A 22,162-nucleotide genomic window follows, 5' to 3' on the forward strand; every position below is an offset into this window, starting at 1 on the left:
AGACATGGCTGAAAAAAAAGATGAATTTTTTTTTCCCCATCGATAGTCTTCATGGCTGCTGGTGTACATACTGTAAATGTTACAAGTCTATTAAATTACTAACTTTTCTCTGTATAATAATTTTAAGATAGGCATGATTAAGAATCAAGTAGCAGGAGACACTGAGGTAACGGGAAAACAGATTACTTTGAATGTTTGCAATACCCTCGCCTGAGAAGGCCTCATAAGCTCTAGTGTGACTTGCCCTCAAATAGGTCATTGACCTTATTTTTTTAAGCTTAAAAGGCATTCTAGAACAACAAAAATTGTTCCGTTTCGAACACTGTAGAAATAGTGTCCCACTGGGGTCCAAGGTGGCTCCATACCTCATCACTTTGCTAATGAGAGTTGAATTAAAAACCGCACTTGTAAAGAATGTGTATTAAATGTTGAATGTACGTCAGAAAACAATAGCCAGTGTATGGTGTTTGAGACAGTTCAGTATTCTCTTCTAATGACAGAGGTCGTTTGTTTTGTACGATAGGACTGCATGGTACAAACAGGCTTACTGACTTGCATTCAGCTAGCCTGGAATTTTTAACTATTGGTAAAGTTTTACCCATTTTGCCCAGATTATTTTGATTATTTAGCAATGTCGGTCAATAATTACAAACCTGTCATTTAGGAAGACAAACTTTTCCTGTTTGTTCTTTGTTGTTGTTGAACTGAATTAGAGCTGGTTCCGATGTTTGAAGATTTTCTCCTTACACTGTTAATTCAGTAGATTCAGGTGCCTGTATAGCACTGAGCACTTGTTCTCTTCTTTGCTCTTATACAGCTTTAAATTCATAAGCGACTTGGCCGTGGCTGGTGCAGCTCAGTGGGTTGAATGCCAGCTTGTGAACCAAAGAGTCGCTGGTTTGATTCCCAGTCAGGGCACATGCTCGGGTTGCGGGCCAGGTCCCCAGTACGGGGCCCGTGAGAGGCAACCACACATTGATGTTTCTCTCCCTCTCTTCCTCCCTTCTTTCACCTCTCTAAAAATAAGTAAATGAAATCTTTAAAAAAAGATATGAGAACAACCCAGATGCCCTTCAACAGATGGGTGGATAAAGGAAACGTGGTTCATAGACACCATCGAACACATTCAGTCATTAAAAAGGAAGAAAGTTCTGTCATTTGTGACCAAATGGCTGAATCTGAGAGGCATGCTAATGTTAAGGGAGATACGCCAGGCAGAGATAAATAGTGTCATCTCACTTATATGAGGAACCTTAACAGCAACAACAAAAGCTAATGTCACAGAAACAGGGAATTGAATGAATCGGATGTGGTTGCCAGGGGCTGGGGGGAGAGACTCGTGGGTGGTACAGGTCACACGTGCACATTCTCAGTTGTAAGAAGCCCCTGGGGTCTGATGTGCTGCGTGGTAACTGCAGTTAATAACATGGTCTCGTATAAATAAACGATGCTGGAAGTAAATTGTCAGCATTCTCACCACATTAAAAAAAAGAAAACAGCCCTGGCTGGCGTACCTCAGTGGATTGAGCGCGGGTTGCAAACCAAAGCATCGCAGGTTCAATTCCCAGTCAGGGCACATGCCTGGGTTGCAGGCCATGACCCCCAGCAACTGCACACTGATGTTTCTCTCTCTCTCTCTCTCTCTCTCTCTCTCTTTCTCCCTCCTTTCCCTCTCTAAAAATAAATAAGTAAAATCTTTTTAAAAAGTGTTTAAAAACAAAACAAAACGCATTAACTATGTGAATTATGTGAGATGATAGGTCATTCTACAATGCATGTGTCTATCCCATCATTCCAATGTATGTACACTTTAAATACCTACAATTATATCTGTCAAGTATTTTTCAACAAAGTTAAAAGAAAATGATCACTTATTAATGCTTCCATGTTTATTTTTGAAAGTGCGCATATAGTGTTTACATCCAAGAGTATAAAATAAATAGCAGATGGTTTACCAGATGCCTGTAATGAAATCACAAATATGGTACATTAGTGTAAAGCAGCAAGAAAAGGCTATGATGCACACTACAGATGTATTTCAGGGATGGACTCCACCCAAAAGAAATATATTTACACTCTATTAGAGATCAGTCTTAGGGCAAATGAAAGGAGGAGAACTTGAATTATCCCAGCCACATTTCCCCACTTAAAGAAAACATTGGGTTGGCCAAAAAGTTAGAGTGGTTTTTTCAGTAAAATAAAAGACACATCTTTCATTTCCACCAATAACTTGATTGATTTGGATATTTTGAGTATGTTAGCTACCTCCACTTGGTATAACAGTGATTGTTCTCAATAAGGTTGATTCGATCACTATCAGCTTCCTCTGGTCTGCCCGACCTGTGGAGCATTGTCCAGCGAGGAATCTCCAGCACAAAACTTCACAAACCACTTTTGACACATTGGATCAGTCACAGCACCTTCTCCCTACACTGCACAAATCCTTCTCTTTTTTGCATTTCAGGTGCATTCTTACTTTTCTTACAATAATAAAGCATAATATGCCAAAGATTTCGCTTATTTTCTTCCATCTTCAATATTAAAATGGCTACACAAAAATTCACCAATTTTCATAATTTTGTTTTAAATGCATGCTGATAGGACAGCTGTCACAATGCAGTCTAACAAAATTGTTTTGAATCAAGTTAAAGACAACTAAGTGCTACTGGAACCATGTTACGGAAAAGAAAAACAAAAAAACCACAAATGAACTTTTTGGCCAACCCGACATATTAGAATACTTTCCTCTGAGACTATCTGTGGCCAGCTGCCTACCACAGGGCGACCATGGGTGGTAAGCCGTGTGGTACATCCCAGAGAGTATCTGACACACGACAGATGCCCAGTAAGTGCTGGACACTGCGGTCGTCTGTGGGCGTGCGCTTGCACTCATGAGACACTCGTGTTCTATGGTGATGGAACCAACTCATAACATGGAAACGGGGCGGAAAAAGTGAATCCCTGCAGTAACTAGAAAACATTTTCATTTTTTTAATTTTTTTATTTTTTAGAGAGGGAAAGGAGGGAGACAGAGAGAGAGAGAAGCATGAATGTGCGGTTGCTGGGGGTCATGGCCTGCAACCCAGGTATGTACCCTGACTGGGAATCGAACCTGCAATACTTTGGTTCGCCGCCCGAGCTCAATCCACTGAGCTATGCCAGCCAGGGCACATTTTCATTTTTAAATCTGGTTATATTATAAAAATTTGTCTAAGCATGTTTATGGATTAAAGTTTATCACAGGTTAAATGTCTCCTTATAGGCGGAAGTCACTTCATCAGCAGATAATATTCCGTCTCAGTCTGCTACTCTTCATTGGTGTCGACTTCCTTCTCAAAATAATTGTAAGCCTCCCTGTTTTTTTTCCCATCATATAAGAATGCTCGCTGCTCTAATTCTATAACTGAGCTCACCATATAGATTAGAGGTGTTTACATTTTCTTGCCACCTGGAAAAAGGTTTTGGTTCTATCACCCCAGACATAACGATAATATTCTGATTCGTGTGTGTTTGCATTCGCATCAGTCGGGAGAAATGCTCATGACACACCATTGAAAGCAGTTGCTTAACAGAGCCGTTACCTAAGGATTTATAGATGTGTGAGAGGTATTGCTACTTAATTAGCATTCCCAACTTGGTCTCATTATCAGTCTGTGCCTCGCTTAACGTCCCTTGCTGTTCATGCTCGCACTCAAATCAGAGCTCTCTGTAATGGAATAATGGGGCTGTGCTGATAGTGGCAATAGGTGGTTGTCAAATTGATGCAATATTTGACTACAGTCACGATCTGAAAGCAAGAGTGAACAATTTCCATTCTGTTAACCTCACAAAAAAAATAGTAGCAAAATATAGTGGCTTTGAAGAAGTTTCAAAGTCCAGTGCGTCTGACCAGCATGTCATAAAAATGCTGAAGCACAACACTTAATTTTCAGCAACTAGTCTTAGGAAGAGAACAGGTTTGGGGGTTCTGTTTTTTTTTGTTTGTTTTTTACTTTGTGCTATTTTTCATGACAAGCAGACACCACTGGGCTCCGAGGTTCTGTTGATCAGACCTTTACCACCACACTTTGTAATGATCTCAGATAATACTATGGAATTCTGTTTGCACGCAACCGTCTCCCTCTGCATCCATTTAGGCCGAACTGGTGCAAGCGCATTTCCTCTTCCGTGCCTAGAGACGAGGCCCTGGCAGAGCCAGTGGGGAGAAGAGTCCTGGCAGAGCCTGAAAAACCAGGCCTTGAGAGCCCCCTACCTGAGAAGACCCAGGTCACAGGGTGGAGCCAGGAGTCTGGCTGCAATCTGCAAGTGGAAGAGGGTCCGGTGTGCAGTCCAGAGGAATAAGAAATACTTTTGTTCTGTTCTTATGCTTAGCATTGTCCGGTTTATGGCTTATTTTTGGTCAGCCTATCCGCAAAGGAATACTGTGCAGGTCAGAGGGTGAGTGTTTTTCAGGGATATTTTTGGAAGTCAGGTACAGAGGGAGTGCCCAGTCACATACTGTTTCGGTCTAAGAGGGGCCTGGAGTGGAATGCCTGGGACTGCGCAGGGGTTTGGCTGAGGAAGGCACTGTGGGACCCGGCTGCAGCCTGTAGCGCCTGGGCACAGTTGGTTGTTTGTGAGAGCCAGGACCTCAAGCATGCCAATTCACTTAGCCAGGAGCAAGGGTGCAAAAAAGATCGTTTGTTGTATTCTTTTTTTTTGCAGAAGCTGGGAGTGTGTTTGAGGGTCACCAAAGACTACCAGCAAACCCCATCCTTGCTGTTCCTAGGGCTTCCCCGCTCCTCCCGAGCCCGCGGCAGGGAGACCCCGGCGCCCATAGGTGGCGCCCCGTGCCCGCGCTTGTGCTCTGGCTGCGTTCCGGGCGCAGCTGGGAAACCCCGCGCGCCTCTCCAGGCCCTCAGAGCTCCAACGGGCGTTTTAATAAATATGCGCGAGCGCCGGCGCGCCGCTCCGCGAGCCCCGAGGTCCAGAGGAGCAGCGCAGAAACCCCGGCGGAGGAGCCTCCTGAATCCCTGCCGAATCCTGCCGTTTCCCAAACTGGAGACTCCGGGACCGCAGCCTTTCAACCACTGAAATCCCAAGCTTTTTCCTCTTCGAACCAATTTTATCATCGTCATTATCATCATCATTATTATTATTATTGAAATAAAACTGCTCCCCTTCCCCGCCCTCCAATTATGAAAGTGGTAACGCTGCTGAGGATTAAGATTTGGAGGGAATTTGGAAAAGAAAAGAAAGACTCGAATATCAGAGGCGTGACCAGTGCTTTTGACGATGCCTAATTTTTGAAAGAGACGCCTGGTAGGATTCTGCTCTCAGTGTGAGGGTGAGAGCCGGACCGAGCTGTGCAGGGTGCGGGCGGGGAGGCAGAAGCGGGTGCTGAGCCGGGTGCTGAGGCGGGAGGGAGCCGGGCGCGCTCTTAGTCCCGGCGTTAGGCTGTGCGGACTGGAGACCGGGGGAGAGGCCAGGACTGTGGGGCTGGGGCGGGGAGAGAGAGCCGCGCTGCGGGCGCGGGAGCGTTGCGGACCCGGTACGGGAGGCGGTGCGGACCAGGTGCGCTGCGGTGCGCGGAGCGTAGGGGTGTGAAGCGCCGGCATAGGCGGTGCTGGATGCGGAGTGGATCGCGGTGCGGTTTGGGGCGCGCGCGCGGGGTGCAGGTCGGGGCAGGGCGCGGTGCGTGGGGCCCCGGGGACGGCTGGTGCGGGAGAGGGGCAGGGCGGGGCGGCGTTGCATTGGCCAGGCGCAGGCAGCAGGGTCGTGCCCGGCGTCTCCTCCCGCCAGCTCTGCTCGTCACCTCAGAGCGAGCAGAACTTGGCGGACAGCGACCAGTGCTCGCTCGTCATGGATGTTGCAGGTAACCGACCCGGCCCTGCACTCCGCGATCCGCGCGCTAATTGCATTCATACGTGCATTGCAATGGGGACCATCGCTAGCCTTCCTCTGGGCATCGGGAAAGCCTCCGAGAATATCAACAGCGTTTTATCTGGGGCCGAGGACGGAGGCTACTCCTGGAGACACAACTTCGCTCTTCTTAGACTATTGGAGGAGTTGTTTGGAGGCCGTGGGCGGCGCAGGGAGAGGCTCCCGAGCTTTCTGTTTCTGGGCTTTGTATGGAAATGACCCGCCTGGTTTGGGGGGAGCAGAGCGGGCTGGAGAAAGTGCAGGCGGCGCGTTAAGTTAGCAGAGAGCCGCGGGGCCGCCTCCCAGCCCGGCAAGAGGGAGCCCGGGGTCTGGAAACAAAAGCTGCACCATCAGCCCAGCTCGCGGCTCTGGCCGCTGGAATCCTCGCGCTGCGCTCGAGGGACCCGGGGGACTCTCCACGGCGCTCGCTCGCTGCTGGCTGCGGGAATCTGGACGTGGGTGTTTGCGTTGGGGTCTCTCCCTCTCTCTTTTTTTCTCGTAATCACCCTAAGGAGCTTCTTGGGGATTTGGCCTTTGAGCGGAAAATGGATAAGATCTTCACTTGAGTGGACTGCTTTTTAGAAATCCCCAGGATGGGAAAGCAGGAGGATGAAAGGGAGAGCAGAAAAAGGAAAAGGTTTCTTGGTGTGGCTCTCAAGAAAATAGCACTGAAATGAAGGCGATGCGGCATTAGTGGGGTTTCTTCTGCCTGAGTCCCGAGCTCCCCTCTGCCTCAGGCCAAGTGGATGTGGGGGTGGCTTTAACGCCGTGCCCCAGGGTCCTCCGCCCTGTCTTAGCGATGAGGACCTGCAGAATCGTGGGCCCCTGACCTGACCTCCAGCCCCCACCCCTTCCCACTCCTCCACCCCCAGGCACCCAGGGCGCGCTGCGGGGGAGCTCTCAGGAATGTCCTGTCCAGGGCGCCGGGGCGTTTCTCGGAACCTGTTGTGCCGATGGGGAGGGGGGTTGGCCGTGCGCGGGGCCAAGAGGGTAACCTCCAACGAGGGGCCCAGCGCTGCGCCGCAGGCAGCTGCCCCCGCCCCGCCCCCGCACTCCCTCCCCGCACAGCTTCGCCTTCCAGTCTAAGGGTTTGGGTTCATTGCCCTGACAGGTCTGCTGGCGCTTTTCTCCTGAGGACGACCCTGGCCTTAACCATCAGAGCAGTGGACCGAGGCCAGAGGAGGCTACCCCGGTCCCCGCGTGTCACCGGACCGCCTGCGCTGCTTCAGCCGCTGCCGGCCGCCGTCCCCTGTGCCGCCCGCCCCAGGCCGGATACCGGCGCCCGGCTGGGGCCTCCTCGGGCTGCCGCTAACCATGCCCCGGCTGCGGGGGGCGCTGCGCGATCCGGCCGGTTGCGGCTCCTGCCTGGGGGCGGCGCTGGCCCTGCTGCTGCTGCTGCTCCCCGCCGGCTGCCCAGTGGGGGCTCAGAATGACACGGAGCCCATCGTGCTGGAGGGCAAGTGCTTGGTGGTGTGCGACTCCAGCCCGTCGGCGGACGGCGCGGTCACCTCCTCGCTGGGCATCAGCGTGCGCTCCGGAAGCGCCAAGGTGGCCTTCTCCGCCACACGGAGCACCAACCACGAGCCGTCGGAGATGAGCAATCGCACCATGACCATCTACTTCGACCAGGTCAGCCGGCAGGTCTGCGCACGGTGCCTCCCGCACGGAGGAGGACAGGGGGGCCGGGGCGCTCCGGCCGGGGCTCCCAGCGCCCTGGACCTGGAGGTCCGGGCTCTTCCTCTTCCCTTCTCTCTGCCCTGCCCTGACCCCCTCTCTTCTCCGTCCGGCTCCCAGGGAGCTCTCCTCGCCATTCCCCTTCTCACATCGCCGTCTCCTTGCAACTGCCAGCTCAGGTAGCGTTTGGGTGACCGAGACTCCCAGAAAAGTGAAGAGATCAGAAATGTGTTTCCCAAAAGGGCGCTGCCCATTTCCCCTTTCGCTGTGGTGGGGCTGTCATGTGCCGCGTTGGGCTTCAGTGACCCAGGTGGCCAACACAGAGATGAGCATTTGTAACTCCCCAGGCCCCGGAAAGGGCTCTTAGGAGGTCTCAGCCGATGCTCAGAAAAAGATGCACCTAGTGCTTATTTTGCAAGGGGCTGAGGATATTTATCTCCAAGAAAAATAAGTAGGCAAGATTGTGGGGGAAAGAACAGGGACGATTATATAAACACGAAAGAGCCTGTGGTTATTTCCAGGCAATATGTGGTGAAAACAGTAGGCACGGTGTAATCTATGAATACGATACCTACAACGTATCAATATGTGGTGCGGTTACAGGGATTTAAACAAATAGGCCAATGACTTGAACTGTCCTCACCCACTTAACTTCTCCCACGTGGGTCAAGGCCAGAGGGTCGTCAGCACGATCCTCCTTGGCTGGCCCTTCTCTGGCTCCTGGCTGCTCAGGATGAGAGGTCGTGACCTTACTTTGGCGTCCACCCCATCGGCGTCTGTGGCCGTTCAGAGGCAAATGGGAAACTGAACAGTGGTCTCCGAACGTGAACTCATCGGTCCCTTCCTGTTGACGAAATGCTTTTCTCAAACGGGGCCCTCTCGGCCGCGACAGCACATGGGGCCAAGCGTCCGCACTTGGACTTGCCCTGCAACCGGCTCTCGCACCCGAGTGCCAGGAAACCCGCGTGCGCACACGCCTGCCTCATTTTAGGCCCGTGTGTTCATTTATCTTAGGAAGTGTGCACAGACTTGGAATTTGGGGGGATTTGGGATGGTGGTGGGAGGGAGTCTGTCTTTAATCTGTTTTTGTTTACAAGACACAAACATGTTTACTTTAATGATGATCGAATCAAGGGGAGGGCAAGAACTAGGTAGCTGGGAAAATTCACCTTCCAGTGTCCTACCAATAGTTTCACAGCCTTTGTAGGTCTATTGCTCCATCCGGGTGTCAAGGAAACAATGACGCAGGGCAGGATAAGCGGTAGCAGGATTCTTGTGTGGTGCATGAGGAGCCTACGGCCGGGGGCAGGTGGAATGGGGTGCCTCCGGTTAGGGAGAAGAAGCCTGCTTTTCTGAGCTGCTTGGGAGTCCCTGACCCCACAGCAGCTCCCTGCATGTGCCGGGCTCCTGGCTTTGACACAGAGGTGAGCCGTGAAGAGCAGGCAGGAGCAGCTGCGAGGGCTTGAATGGGGAACACTTTGCTCTGTTCGAAGCATCAGGAGGCCAACGGAGGCGCAGCCCTGGGGAGGCTGAGAACAGCGTGGCCTGCCGCCTTTAACCACGGAGCCCGGGTGTCTGTGCCAGCCCCGCAGACTGGGGCCGCGGTGGCGCCCGGCTCCGGCTCCGGTGCCGGCTGGCTCCCCGGTGCCGCCCGCAGTCCTGCCTGCCGCAGCGGTCCACGGCGGCGCTCCGGGCACCGCCTGCCATCCGTCTACAGTGAGTGCCCGAGACACCACCGCAGAATGTGTTCAGATGACATTTATTTTCTGAACGGATGACAGGCTCTCTCATCTAGGGCTGTGTTGCTGTTGCTGGCTGTCTTGAACGCTGAGAACACCAGGCAGGCCATTCTGGTGCGTTCACCCAGGTCGTGCCTGTGTGTGTGCAAGTGGCAGTGGGAGTGGGGACAGGATCCAGGCAGAGCGGCCCAGCCTGGTCTTCAGCAACTGAGCAGAATTGGGTGACCATGGGGGACCCTCCCTCCTTCAGGTTCTGCTCACGGTGCTGCGCTCCCGTCCTCTCTGATTGGAGGAGAACCATCTGCGAGGCCACGTGACCTCGGGTCCCGTGCCCGGATTGGTCGTTGCTCTCGCATGTGGTGGAATTTCTGGGGTTGAGCCAAAGGTGTCCCAGCTGCTGGGTGGACCCTCCTGCTGTGTATTCAGGCTCGATGCCTGACATCATAGCCCACCCAAGGAAGCAGACGTCACTCGGGGGAGAGAGAGGGCAGCAGGCACAGCCCGTGCTTGGGGACCGCAGTCTTTCGCTCAGCAGGCATTATTGAGCACCTACTGTATGCTGCCAGGGTGCGTGCTGGGGCCGGGGGAACTCGGAGACCCAAACTTCGCGCAGTCCCTGCTGTCCCGGAGCACGGGGAGTTAGGTCCCCGGCTTCAGCTGGAGAACGTGACTGCTTTTCGCTGGCCTCCTGCCCCACGGCCGGTTCCACCGCCGTGCGGTCTGGCCCACTGGTTTTCGCCACAGCTCCGTGTCAGCCCCACGCACCTCTGAACAGACTCGATTCCCAGTTTGTTTTCTGACATCCCTGCCTTCCTTTCTCTCTGCCCTGCTCCCCGTGCACAAAGCCAGCACCCCCTTTCAACTCCTAAACGGATACACTGTAAAAAATCTTCATGCGTCATCACCTGTTAGAGCACCTTTGCAGTCACTCGACCACTCCCCTGTTGGCGTGTTCCCTGAGGCGGCCCCTCCCCCACAGCCCCCTGCACGGGCAGGGCCCAGAGGACGGGGCACTGGGGCCGTGGTTGCACCTGTCTGATCACACGCCGGGGGGCCAGGTGTGGGGGGGGCTCGCTATGTCGGTGCTGTGTTCCCTCTTCTTTTTCAGGTGTTAGTAAATATTGGCAACCATTTCGATCTCGCCTCCAGTATATTTGTGGCGCCGAGAAAAGGGATTTATAGCTTCAGCTTCCACGTGGTGAAAGTGTACAACAGACAGACCATCCAGGTGGGTAGCTCCGGAAGCTGCACCGTTCAGCTTCGGGTTGCTCGTCCCCCATGGCTGCAGCCCCCGCCACCCACTCTGTGAGGCCCCGGAGGGGGCGGGGCTGGCCAGCCCCCAGGGCCGGGACCCAGCTGGGTCCTCTGGTTGGGCCCCAGGGATGGCCTCTGTGGCGAGGGGTGGGGAAGGGTGGGGGAGAAGAGGACAGGTGGCCCTGCGTGGTCTGCTGAGCTTTACTCCTTGCGTCGCAGGTCAGTTTAATGCAGAACGGCTACCCGGTGATCTCGGCGTTCGCCGGAGACCAGGATGTGACCAGAGAAGCGGCCAGCAACGGGGTCCTGCTGCTGATGGAGAGGGAGGACAAGGTGCACCTCAAGCTGGAGCGAGGCAACCTCATGGGCGGCTGGAAGTACTCCACGTTCTCGGGCTTCTTGGTGTTCCCCCTATAAAGGCGGCGCTGGGGCAGCAGGGAAGTTGCCATCGGGACCCAGGCATCCACCCCCCCTCACCCCCCCAGAACTTGGCCAAACCAGGACGACTCGTTTCCAAATTCCATCAGACCGTTGCGGCAGAAGAAAGATTTCCTTCCACATCTCCAGTACTTTCCTTGACTATTGACCATTCCTCGGGAACCTGGCCTCTAATTAGTTTTAGATGACAAGGTCTTCGGGAGAAATGGTGTTATTGATCTGAGCAATTTGTACCTGTGATTGTAAAGTCGATCTGGGACTTTACGGTGGGGACCACTGGCGTTTCTTCGGTTGTCTGGATGCCCCGTGGCTGCCCTGCCCAGACCTCAGGACGGCTGACGGCAGGTTGCGGGCGATGCTCAGAGCAGGAGCCCTGCGAGTCCCCCCGTGGCCAGCCAGAACCGTGGTCTCCGTGTGTCTGTTCAGCCTTAAGAAAAAGGACGGCATCGCTTTTGTTGTGTGTGTTTCCTGGGGGGGACAGGGGGACTCGGGCGGGGGAAGGGGGCCTTGTGAACCTGTCCGGAAGTGCTTTATCTGGAGAAGCGAGTTTTGCACGATGGCACTGCGACGCTTGTTCTGTACCGTCTGTGTGTGTGTGTGTGTGTGTGTGTGTGTTTTCCTCGAAAAGCTTTACTTTTCTGCCCTCCCTCAGCTCTCCCTCCCCACCCCTGCTTTTATTCTCCGTGCTGGGGCGAGGGAGAGGACCTGTACGTGGCTTTCCTGGAGGAGACCAAACCAAACCAAACGAGCGATGCCTGTGTGTTTTGTTTTGGACCAGGCCAAACCAAACAAAAGGGACCTGCACCTCCAAGGAAAAAGGACAGATGGACAGTCCGCGCTGCTTCTTTCAAAGAGACCCGCTCAGAGGCCCCTTCAGAACTAGCAACCTGGATTTTGTTTTTGTTTTTGTTTTTAATTTACTTTCTGGAATACGGTGAATACCCGATGTTCCCGGGTGTCCTGGGTCACCCAAGCTGAAAACAGGAGCTGTGCCACCTGGTCTCCTGAGTCTGTGGCACCCTGGCCGAGGGGCCTGGGTCTTCCCGGCAGCGTGCATCGTGGATTTGGGGTCCTCTCTGCGTGAGCGCACCGGGGATCAGACGCTGCAAAGACCACAGGACAGCCGCTCTCCCCGGGGTGGGATGCGCGTCTGATTGGCCCAGGAGAGGGGCGTGGCCACTCCCCGGTGCGCCCGGGGCTGGAAGTCTCGTGCATCTCCGTGGTTACAGCTGTCGGCCAGAGGCGCCCTGGCAGCTGGCTCTCACATCCGTCCAGCGTTGCCACCGTGCACAACGACATTATCACAATCCAGCTGCGAGTTGATGGGCCCAGGATTCCTTTGCCAGGGACGTGTCACTAATCCCAAAGCCGTCGAAGAAGAGACCTCAAACCGGATGTTCGTTTGTCCTTTGTGTAACAATGTAACCAAAATATTGACGATAAACACTCATAATTTAAGATTCAGAATAAATGGGTTCGATGTTTGGCTTGCTCTTCTCCCTTCACGTCGTCTCCCAGCTGTCCGATTGCGTGTCAGTATCGGTCAAGGGTCAAGGACTAGCCGGAAGCGACTCCGGGCCCTGCCTGGCTAGAGATCACAGGCGCGAACACACCTCCGCATGCAGGTCTGGACGGGGCTGGGTCCAGACGGGAGACGCGCACCTCGCACACTTCAACCTGTACATACCATTTTTCACACGGGACAATTTGGGGGGAGACCTGTGCAAAAAGACAGCACTCAACATGCTTTTGGGATAAAACAAATCTACTTTTCATCGTATCTAACCGTTGCCATGGTTCAAGTTCCAACTCGATATTTCAGCCAGAGACCAGGGATAAAGGGAAGCTGACCTGTGAAGATACGGAGTCAACTAACGCGCGTCCGGGGGTGGAGCCGCGTCGGGCCCCGTTTCCCAGACGGACACGCAGCGCGCGTCCTGTAGAGGAACAACTGTGGTTGGACTAGGGGTCTGCGTCTCCCTGGCCTTCGGGGAAGAGAACAGTAGGGTGCAGAACTGAATTTGGATTAAGATGCTGCTCCCTTTTACGAGGGGGCGGGGTATGCAGAGACATCCACGGGAGGCCTCTGGGGCGTTCGGGCTCTGCCAGGCGCGGGGATGCCTCTCTGCAAGAGCGCCGTCACGAAGGCCACTGACGCCCACAGCGGGAAGCCGACTCGCGTGTTTTCTCATTCCATCACCTTTAGTTAGCTGGTCCTTTGCTCTCCTTTCCCGGACCTTCCGTTCCAGTTAAAATCAACAGCAAACCTCATTAGAGGACAGCATCGCACTTCAGAGACTGAAAGAGATATGAGTACTTCGTATTTTTATTGCTTATAAATATGGTATACACGTTATTTCTTTGTATTTACAACTTTATTACATAAGGCTGTCATTTGGTTATACTGTCTAATAAATAAGTTATTAAATGGACCAATATGAAAATAAATATTTCAGGAGTTTATTTTATGTCAGGTAAAATGCTTCATTCTGTTTATTTCACTCTGGGTTTTTTTTTCCCCCCCTCGAGCTGGATGTGAAGACGGCGTTAGGAAGAAGACGGTGAGCTTCCGCAGCTGTAACTCACGCTGCGCCTGCCCGCGGCCCCCTTGGCTCGGGGTCTCAGAGGGAGATGAAGCTCCTGTGTGTGGTCTCCAAAAATACATAGGTCAGAGCAAAACGTGAGATAGATTTTCCTTTAATTAGAAAAAAAGAGTGTAATGTGGACAGCCCGATTTGAGCGGCTCCACGCCCCGGAACCTCAGTTTCCCCATCTCGCCCGTGGGGACAGGGACCCCTGCCCGGCTCACAAGGCCACTGCGGGGGTCACGCTGAGACCCACTGACAGGAGACGTCCATGGTATGAAGGGTGTTTCTGGGAAATCCCTTTTTTTAAAGATTTTTATTTATTTATTTTTAGAGAGGGAAGGGAGGGAGAGAGAGAGAGAGAGAGAAACATCAATGTGCGGTTGCTGGGGGCCATGGCCTGCAACCCAGGCATGTGCCCTGACTGGGAATCGAACCTGCGACACTTTGGTGTGCAGCCCGAGCTCAATCCACTGAGCTACGGCAGCCAGGGCAGAAAATCACTTTTTTCAACATGTGGTTTATGAAAAAATACTTAAAACGAACATCTGACAGGACATTTTTATGTGAATTTTCCGGTTCTCGAACAGCGCAGTGACACTGTGGCACTGCATTAAAGTAGAAACTGATTTTTAAGAGTGATAAGATGACCACATGAAACTCTATACATTTTCACACAAACTCACTTCTCAGTTATGTTACTTGACTGTCTCCTGTGGCTCAAGCCTACCTTTCTGTGCCAGTATATAATATCAACATTTCATAAAAATATATTGAAACAACTGTAACATTTTTAACATAGGTAAATAGTGAATTACCAACTTTTTGGCATTATACTTACAAGTTGGTCTAGTTGAAAAAAGTTAATCCTACTAATTGTAAATGCTTTTGTAAAAAAAAATCATAATTTTTTAACTTAAAACATATTCTCATTTAAAGCACAACCCTGATGATTCAACTGTAGGTCCTGAGAATCTGTGTTTACCTCCTGTAATTCCTGGGGGTTTAAATTTTTTTTTGCATCGTAATGTTTTTATTATGCATTTGTGTACAATAAACTTATTTACTGTAGTTGCTCAGAGCAAAGATGATAAAAGCCAACTGAATATTGTCTTGAAAACCTAGGGCACCCTGTAGAGATTACCTAGTTACTTGTTTGAAAAAAAAATTAAGCTAAAGCTAGATATCAAGCATCAGAAGAGTTAAAAAGATAGGCAAAGCAAACTGCAACTTTAGCTGACTGCTTTTATTTTTTTTTGTAATATTTCCTTGATGTCAAGGGAACTGATATGAATTCACATCTATAATGTTTGCTTGCAAATACATAAATTCATGCTTTTTATCACAGTGACATAAAACACACGGGTCGGCCACATTCTTCTGGACTCTGGAAATAGGTGAGGATAAAATTTGATCAATCCCTTTTGCAAGAAAACCGGAAGCGTGGGTTGCCCCGGGATGCCTCAGACTGCAGACGCGGTAAGGAGTGCTCGGTGAATCTGTGGCGGCAGAAGTAGGCCATCTTGTAAAAGGAAATAAAGGCGGCACAAGGTAATGTAGCTGTAACCGGTTCATGTTCACAGTTTCCACCGCGAAGCAGTATATGATAATCTATGCACAGACGAGCATGAATGAGGTGCTCCGTTCCGTTACAGGTAAGGCATGTCAGTGGATGGTGGCTCTCTGGCTCTGAAAGCCAGAGGCGGGCCCCCCCTGAAACGCTCTGCAGGTGTTCACCGTGTCCTCTGCAAAAACGCCGGTGCGCATGTGGAGCGGCCGTCGCCACCCGGCTGCGATGGGTCTGCGGCGCCCTTGGCCTGGCTGATGGAGACGTGTAATGGGGACTCTGTGTCTGAAATTCACACTCTGCTACTAAAGTGGGATATTACAAACATACTCTCAGTTTTAAGATCAAAGCCTACAAATCCTCACCAGACTCTTAAAATAGATTTCCTTGGCATTTAAGGAGCAAGCACACAAAATATAAGGAAATAAGCTAAAACACAATTTTCATTTTGGCTTTATCATTGTATTGTACAGCGTTTGGGTCCAGATTCTCTCTCTCTTTTTTAAATGATGCTCTGAAGACACGAACTGGTGATGGCCACACTCGTTAAACAAGTCTGTTTACATAGGTAGCCTAGCCTTTTAAAACATCATTTCTTGCAGCTGTGCTTCACCAAAGAGCCTATCCACTGCCTCTGCAGAGAGAGGGCTGCTGTTTGTGCGTTCACATTTAGATGTTTCAAACACGGATATATTACATAGCTATCAATGATGCCATCGATCAGATCTAGTCCTCACCCACCCCTTCCAAAAAAGCAAAAAAAAAAAAAAAAGTCTTGTCAAAATCCTTTCAGGGATATTCAATGAACATAAAGTTGTTTTTAAAGTCTGTATAATAATGTTATACTGAAACATGCATTCTAAGCAAATGAGCACTTTCTATTCCCAAACGCAGTGGGGTAACTTGAAATGTAAGGGCAAAAGCCATGTGGTTTTACCTCCCACAGATAACAGGAGGTCTGTTTTATCTTCCTAAGTGGATTTTGCTGTGGATTTCCATCACTAGAATCACTTAAGGGTCTGCAGCCTCATAAATCATCACCTTCATCAGCTCGCCCACACACACTCGCCGGGCGGTGCAAATGAGCTCCCTGACAACCTCATTTGGAAAAGAAATCTTCATTCCCTCTTCCAATGCCTAGGGCCGGACTCCCCAAGGCTAGAAAGCCGCCTTGCATGGGAGCTACCCTAAAGGAACGGGCATTACTTCTTAATAAGCCAACCTTGCAACTGGAAGAGCCAGCCTGGCAGCTTGATTATATGTTGACTGCTCTAATCACTTGTTTTTCAGGAAGGCTGATACCTCCTGAATGCACTTCAGGTGGTAAGAAACACCGGTGGTGAGTGTTGGCGCTACATCGGCGCGTGAAAACTCCCGAGTGTTTGGCTGAAGTCTGTTTGCCCTTACTTTCTTCATTTTACAATCAATCTCTTAGGCTCTCAAAGCCCAGCATGCAGAGAACCCTTGGCTCTATGCTGTAAACGCACATTTGTTGCCATTCTGGGTGCATTGTGGTGATGGACCTGACTTCAGGTAAGAATAGTATCCGAAATATAACTAATTAGAGGGAGCACTTGGGCAAATTCTCCTTCATACTAAAACCCCTCACGGGGGCGGGGGGGAGGTTCTTAAAGATTCCTACAACTTTAAAATTTATATTTATCTTTGAATTGGTAACACAGTTTTCCTGTATTTGCAATCATTTAACTTTTAGATCACAAATGTGTAGTTTCGGAGACAAGACTGTCACTGAAAAGCAAATGTACGACTTCAAAATGGGACGCTCTCTTGTTTTCACGCTCCCAAGCGCCATGTCGGGATGTCATAGCAGAGCCTGTGTTCTGGAGTTGCGAACTGTCAGCGGAAAGAGCAATTACGTTACTTATCAAAAATAATCTATTCTTTGGGCTCGGGGTTGAGATATTTTCTTTTCCTCTGCACGGCATGTACGGGCCGCTGCCGAGGGGCCAGACAGTGTGTGCTCCGGGGGGCAGGGTGACAGAGAAATGAGACGCCCTCAGTGCATGCCGAGAGCTCACAGTCCTGGTCAAAAACAGTGCTCAAACCTGTGCTGGCGTAGCTCAGTGGATTGAGCTCAGGCTGGGAACCAAAGTGTCCCAGGTTCGATTCCCAGTCAGGGCACATGCCTGGGTTGCAGGCCACGGCCCCCAGCAACCACACATTGATGTTTCTCTCTCTCTCTCTCTTTCTCCCTCCCTTCCCTCTCTAAAAATAAATAAATACAATCTTTAAAAAAATACTTAACAAAAACATGCCAACCCCCCGACCCCCCAAAAAACAGTACTTGAACCTGTGCTAGCAGACCTGTGATGGCAAGGCAGTGGGCTGGGCTGGGCTGGGTGCGGGAGCAACCTCAGAAACTGGAATGCGTGTTTACTAAAGAGAATAAGGTAACTTACATTTTTTTCCTCTTATGAAGAGGAGGATGTTATTTTGGCGTGGGCACTGAATCCTGAACACGGGTAGATCACCCAACTCAAAGTGCCTGCTCCGACCCCTTCCTCGCACCGGGCTGCGGGCGGTTGGGTGTTTGGCAGGCGCAGACCAGAGCTCGGGAAAGAACCCGGGACGGATCAGAGTGGTACAGGGACAGACACAGGGAAATGTGCAGTCTCACTGCGTGGAGGTTTCACTGTTCTAGCTGGCCCTTTCGGCAGCTTTATTTCTGCTTGCATGGTGTGGTGCATTGCTTGGGGAGACAGCAGGCATGCTAGAGTTAGTCAAAGCCTGGAAAGACAGCTACGAAGCAAGATGCAAATAAGGCACGGGGTGAAGACCATCCCACAAAGAACTGCATGCGGGGGGCGGGGCAGTTCTACCTCTTCGGCATATTTTGCACGATATCGACTTAACGAACAAAGTTCTAACTTGAGAAGCAAGTGTGTCTGCAGCTTTGCTGCTGAAAACGGGCCCCGAGACCAAGGGAGACCGTGGCCCAGGCCCCTTGGCCTGAGCCCATGGGCTCCGAGCTTCTCAACCCCGTGAGCTGGTCTTTGCCTCATATTTTATTTCTTATATTCAGTCTTAGGAAGCTATTTCACCAGAAGGTAGAAATTGCATCTGGTCTTCCTTGCAGACGGAGCCTGGGAACGGTTGAGAATGATTAAGCCATCTGGTGCCATAAATCCAACAAAAACTTATGATCAGTGGGTGCTGCCTAATCTGCTCTGCATCCACTGCCTCTGAAGTACCTCGGCACCAAGGGACGACGAGAGGCTGAGTTCTCAGAGGCAATGCCCTCGTTTCCCATCCTCAGCAGCCAAAGGCATGCGTACACCAGACTGTGATAATTACGGGAGACTTACTCTCCCCTAAGGCCTATTACTTCCAATACTTAATTTTTTCTTTTTCTTTTTGAATGTCTTGAAATGTACTTTACCAAACACTGAACGCCATGCAATTTTTACTTAGGATTCTTAACCAGTTCCTGAGGGTGTTGATAAAAGAAGTTATTTATTAAAATCAACTGCCCTTTTTATCCTCATGGAGAATTGCCATGAACCTCAATTTATGTTGTTATATTTTCCTCCAGAATTGCAGAAACATTTGTTTCAGAGGAAAAGTCCCCAATAGATGGAGCTGCTGCTGTGATTTAAACCGCTGAATAATTAGTATGCAAAAAAGCTCCGAGAGAGGCCTCTGGGAATTCCCTCACCTCAAGTTGCAGAAGGACCAAAATGGGACTTTATTGCCACTAAGTACAGATGGACAGACTCGCATAATCTGAAAAGTTCGGGAAGATTTCTTTGTGTGTGGAGGCCGACTGGTGACTTCTCTTCTGCAAACACTGTTCAAACATGACCCCAGACGAAGGTGAGTGTTGGCAAAAGGTGGGCGGAATGGCCTTCCAAGTTTCACGCCCCCCTCTGCTAATTTCATGCCCCATAATGTTTCAAAGGTCTATTACTTAAAGCCAATAATATGAAGGTTTCATTTTTATAATGAACAATGGAGTCCTTCCTTTCTATTTATGGGGGCAATTGCAGATGCTGATTCCTGCTGGCAGGACGTTGTCCGTGAGCAACGATACTCTATCAGCGCTGAACATGGGCCAGGTGCTGTGCTGAGCGCCCTACCGTTACTTGTCTTTCCACTCAATCATCCCCACAATAGTGCAGAGTAGATGCGGCCACTCTGACCACGGGAGAGATGGTGAGAACATGGGCTAGCGTGAGTAGGTGATGGCGTCCGGGTCTACCTCACAGCCCGTGGGTAGCGGAGAAGACAGGACTCCCGTTTTGGACTTTCTAACTTCGGAACCCGTGCCCCGCAGTGTGGCTGTGCGGTGCCTCTCAGAGTCAGAGCCGAGGTGTGAAAGTCACTTTTCTTGAGGAAGGAGCCTATATATAATACTGTGATTAGTCATCAGTGTTTGCGCCACAGTTATTTCCATAGAATGCGTTTAAAAAATGGACAATTCAGCTCCGCACTCTGGGAACATTGAAAAAACCTGCTTTATTGTAATACAAGAGCAATTCCACCACAGCTGTTATGCATGTACTGACCCTTTAATAGCACAAACACCAGAGCTTGGGCCCTCTCTCTGTTTAGTTACCATTCTCGTGCAGAGAATGATCATGGGAACAGTTTTTCCCTTTTCTTTTTCTCTTGCCAGAACTCTTTGCAAAGATGAGCTCAACATACTCAAATACATAAACACAAATAGCTCATTTCCCCAACAATAATGTATATTTTATAAAGGACACAGGCCACTGTCTCTTTAGAATTGTAGAGTAAGCCCCGAGAAGTCAAATGCAAGAAGTAAATAAGCCAAATCAGCTTAACCTCTGGCTGCAGAAATATCTTAGAGCCCGGGGTCAGGGAGACCTTTTGCCTAGAAGGCATAATTAGCGAAATTAAAACTAATTAAAATTAAAGGGAAAATATTAGAGATGATATGTGGCCTTCAGATGGATTAAAATTTTTTACTATGTATGTTTTGAAGTTAGATAATATATATTCCCTCCCCGAGATGAAATGCTCAGGAAGATTAGGTAGCATTACATCGTCCCACCAAGTGCCAGAGCATTAATAGGCTCCCTTCCATTTCCGGCAGGGACGTGGCTAAGCCCGGGGTGAGTCACCGTGACCTTAGCCCATAGGAAATGGAAGGACAGGCAAAGGAGGAGAGACTGACGGTCGGTTGGCACCGATGGCTCCCCACCCAGTGCAGACAGAGAATCGCTGTGCATTTGTGGGCGTGGAACGGAGGTTCTAACGTCTTCTCTGAGCCGCGTTGGCATGGGTATGAGCAGGAGAAGGAACGTGATTCAGAGGTTTCATGAAAAGAAGAATGGGAGAGCAGGGACGCTGAGCAGCTTCGGAGGGAAGGCAGGGACAGGGGATCTGCAGACTCTCTCTAGAGAGAGAATAGAGGGAAACGCACACCGATATTCGGTGAGTGTGGGGTGGTGTCAGCGGCTCACCCGCAATGGTAATGAGATGGGATAAAAATAACCAGGTGTGAGAGGCGGCGCTGCTGCTGCCTGGCCAGGGACGAGGTAATGAACTTTTAAATCACTGACTGTTGGCGACTGTCTGGCTCCGACGTGTATTAAGCTATGCTTTCGGGTGTTCTTTATCATCACTATCTTGTCATTCTGGAAACGTCCTCAAATTCCAGGTGTGGCACTGAGGACCACTCTCATTTGGGCTTGTTATGCAAATGAGCCTGAGAAGGCTCCCGCTCCCTATGCCGGCTTCCAGGTTTTTGTAACTTCTCAGCAGGCCGATACCTCCAGGCTCCGAAGCCTGCAGGCTCCAAGGTCACATGTTTACACATTTAACTATTTCGAACTAGTCCAGACCAGCAGACAGTTGGCCAGTGAGTGCCTTCCTGCCTTGCCTTCCTGTAAACCCACACCCAGCATCTGCTCCCCCTCGATGGCAGAATCTCGTGGTTAGAGGACCCAAGAGGCTGCTGTCTGTCCCTCCGAGCTCACTGGCCGGAGACTCCCCACGTGCTGGCCTCTGACCTCCCCCTTCCAGAAGTTCCCCACCTCCTCCCACTGGGATGGTGGCCCCCCTGGCAGTAAGCCTCTCTTCATAGTGACACATGCTGTGAGGGGTGACCCCTCTCATGTCCCCTAATCAAGTCCCAGCTTGTTCCTGCCAGCGCTTGTGTGTCATTGTCTCTCTTGGTTGCATCTTATCCCTTGACCCCCTGAAGGGACTGACTCAGGCTGGGTGATTCTCTGTGCTTCTTGGGTTTGTCCAAGGGGCTGCCAGGTGTCCCAGTCAGGACAGAGGGCCACATTTTTTTTTCCTTGAATGTACTGAGAAAAGTGTCTGGGAGCAACTGGTATACAAGACCAACAAACGTTTCCTCTGCAGACCATTGATGAACGTGCACTCGCCTTTTGTTGTAACTATTGTGGGTGAGTGGACGGTGGCGGGGGGCCGTGGGCAGGAGACGCTGGCCAGGGTGACAGGGGCACAGGGCGGCGCCTGGTTCTCGCCCTGTCCTGTCTCCCTCCGTCAGAATGAGTCGTCATTTTTTCTAGAAGCATCTAAGCCATTTACCTGATAGTAACTCTGTGGGTCCAAAAAGGAAAGGAAAGGAAAGGAAAAGGAAAAGGGTGGAGGAGTGTACGGAGCATTTCAATGGGCTCCAAAGACGTTCACTGATGTTCCCACATCTCCTTCCACACTGGGGCCTGGGACTTTGTTTCAGGGTTGATGGTCAGCCCCATCGTGTTGAAAAGCAAACCCTTGCCAATGCTTGCCCTGGTAATAATGTCAATGAACAGAATGCAAGGAACTAATGTGTGTTAAAGGGAAAACATGCGGGTTTGTGGGCAGTTAGGGGGTTGGGAAAATGAACATGTGACCGCTGTATGCATTAGACGACTTCTCATTGAACTTGTCTTTGTGCAGGACCTGGACGCCCGGGCTATTTTCTCCATCCTACTCAGCAGCTGAGGATAATTTTAGCATGTGATGATTCTAAAATACCTTCTCCCTTATCTTACCTACCTTGCTGT

The 22,162-nt window shown here is 50.7% G+C and overlaps 1 protein-coding gene across 3 annotated transcripts; it reads left to right on the top strand.

The window, feature by feature from the left end:
• Nucleotides 1–4,894: 4,894 nt before the first annotated feature.
• Nucleotides 4,895–12,511, top strand: CBLN2 (cerebellin 2 precursor). Of its 3 annotated transcripts, none has more exons than XM_036010151.1 (4): nt 4,895–5,301; nt 7,013–7,530; nt 10,423–10,542; nt 10,788–12,511. In XM_036010151.1, exons 2-4 carry the CDS (start codon nt 7,216–7,218, stop codon nt 10,983–10,985), a joined length of 633 nt encoding a protein of 210 aa, XP_035866044.1. In that variant the 5' UTR covers nt 4,895–5,301; nt 7,013–7,215; the 3' UTR covers nt 10,986–12,511. The 3 variants fall into 3 exon arrangements, with proteins under 3 accessions (XP_035866044.1, XP_035866043.1, XP_035866045.1); XM_036010150.1 differs by lacking the exon at nt 4,895–5,301 and adding an exon at nt 5,715–5,854; XM_036010152.1 differs by lacking the exon at nt 4,895–5,301 and adding an exon at nt 5,955–6,356.
• The last annotated feature ends 9,651 nt before the right edge of the window (nt 12,512–22,162 follow it).

This window comes from Phyllostomus discolor, chromosome 9, assembly GCF_004126475.2.
Source record: "Phyllostomus discolor isolate MPI-MPIP mPhyDis1 chromosome 9, mPhyDis1.pri.v3, whole genome shotgun sequence".
Classification (NCBI taxonomy): Eukaryota; Metazoa; Chordata; class Mammalia; order Chiroptera; family Phyllostomidae; genus Phyllostomus; species Phyllostomus discolor.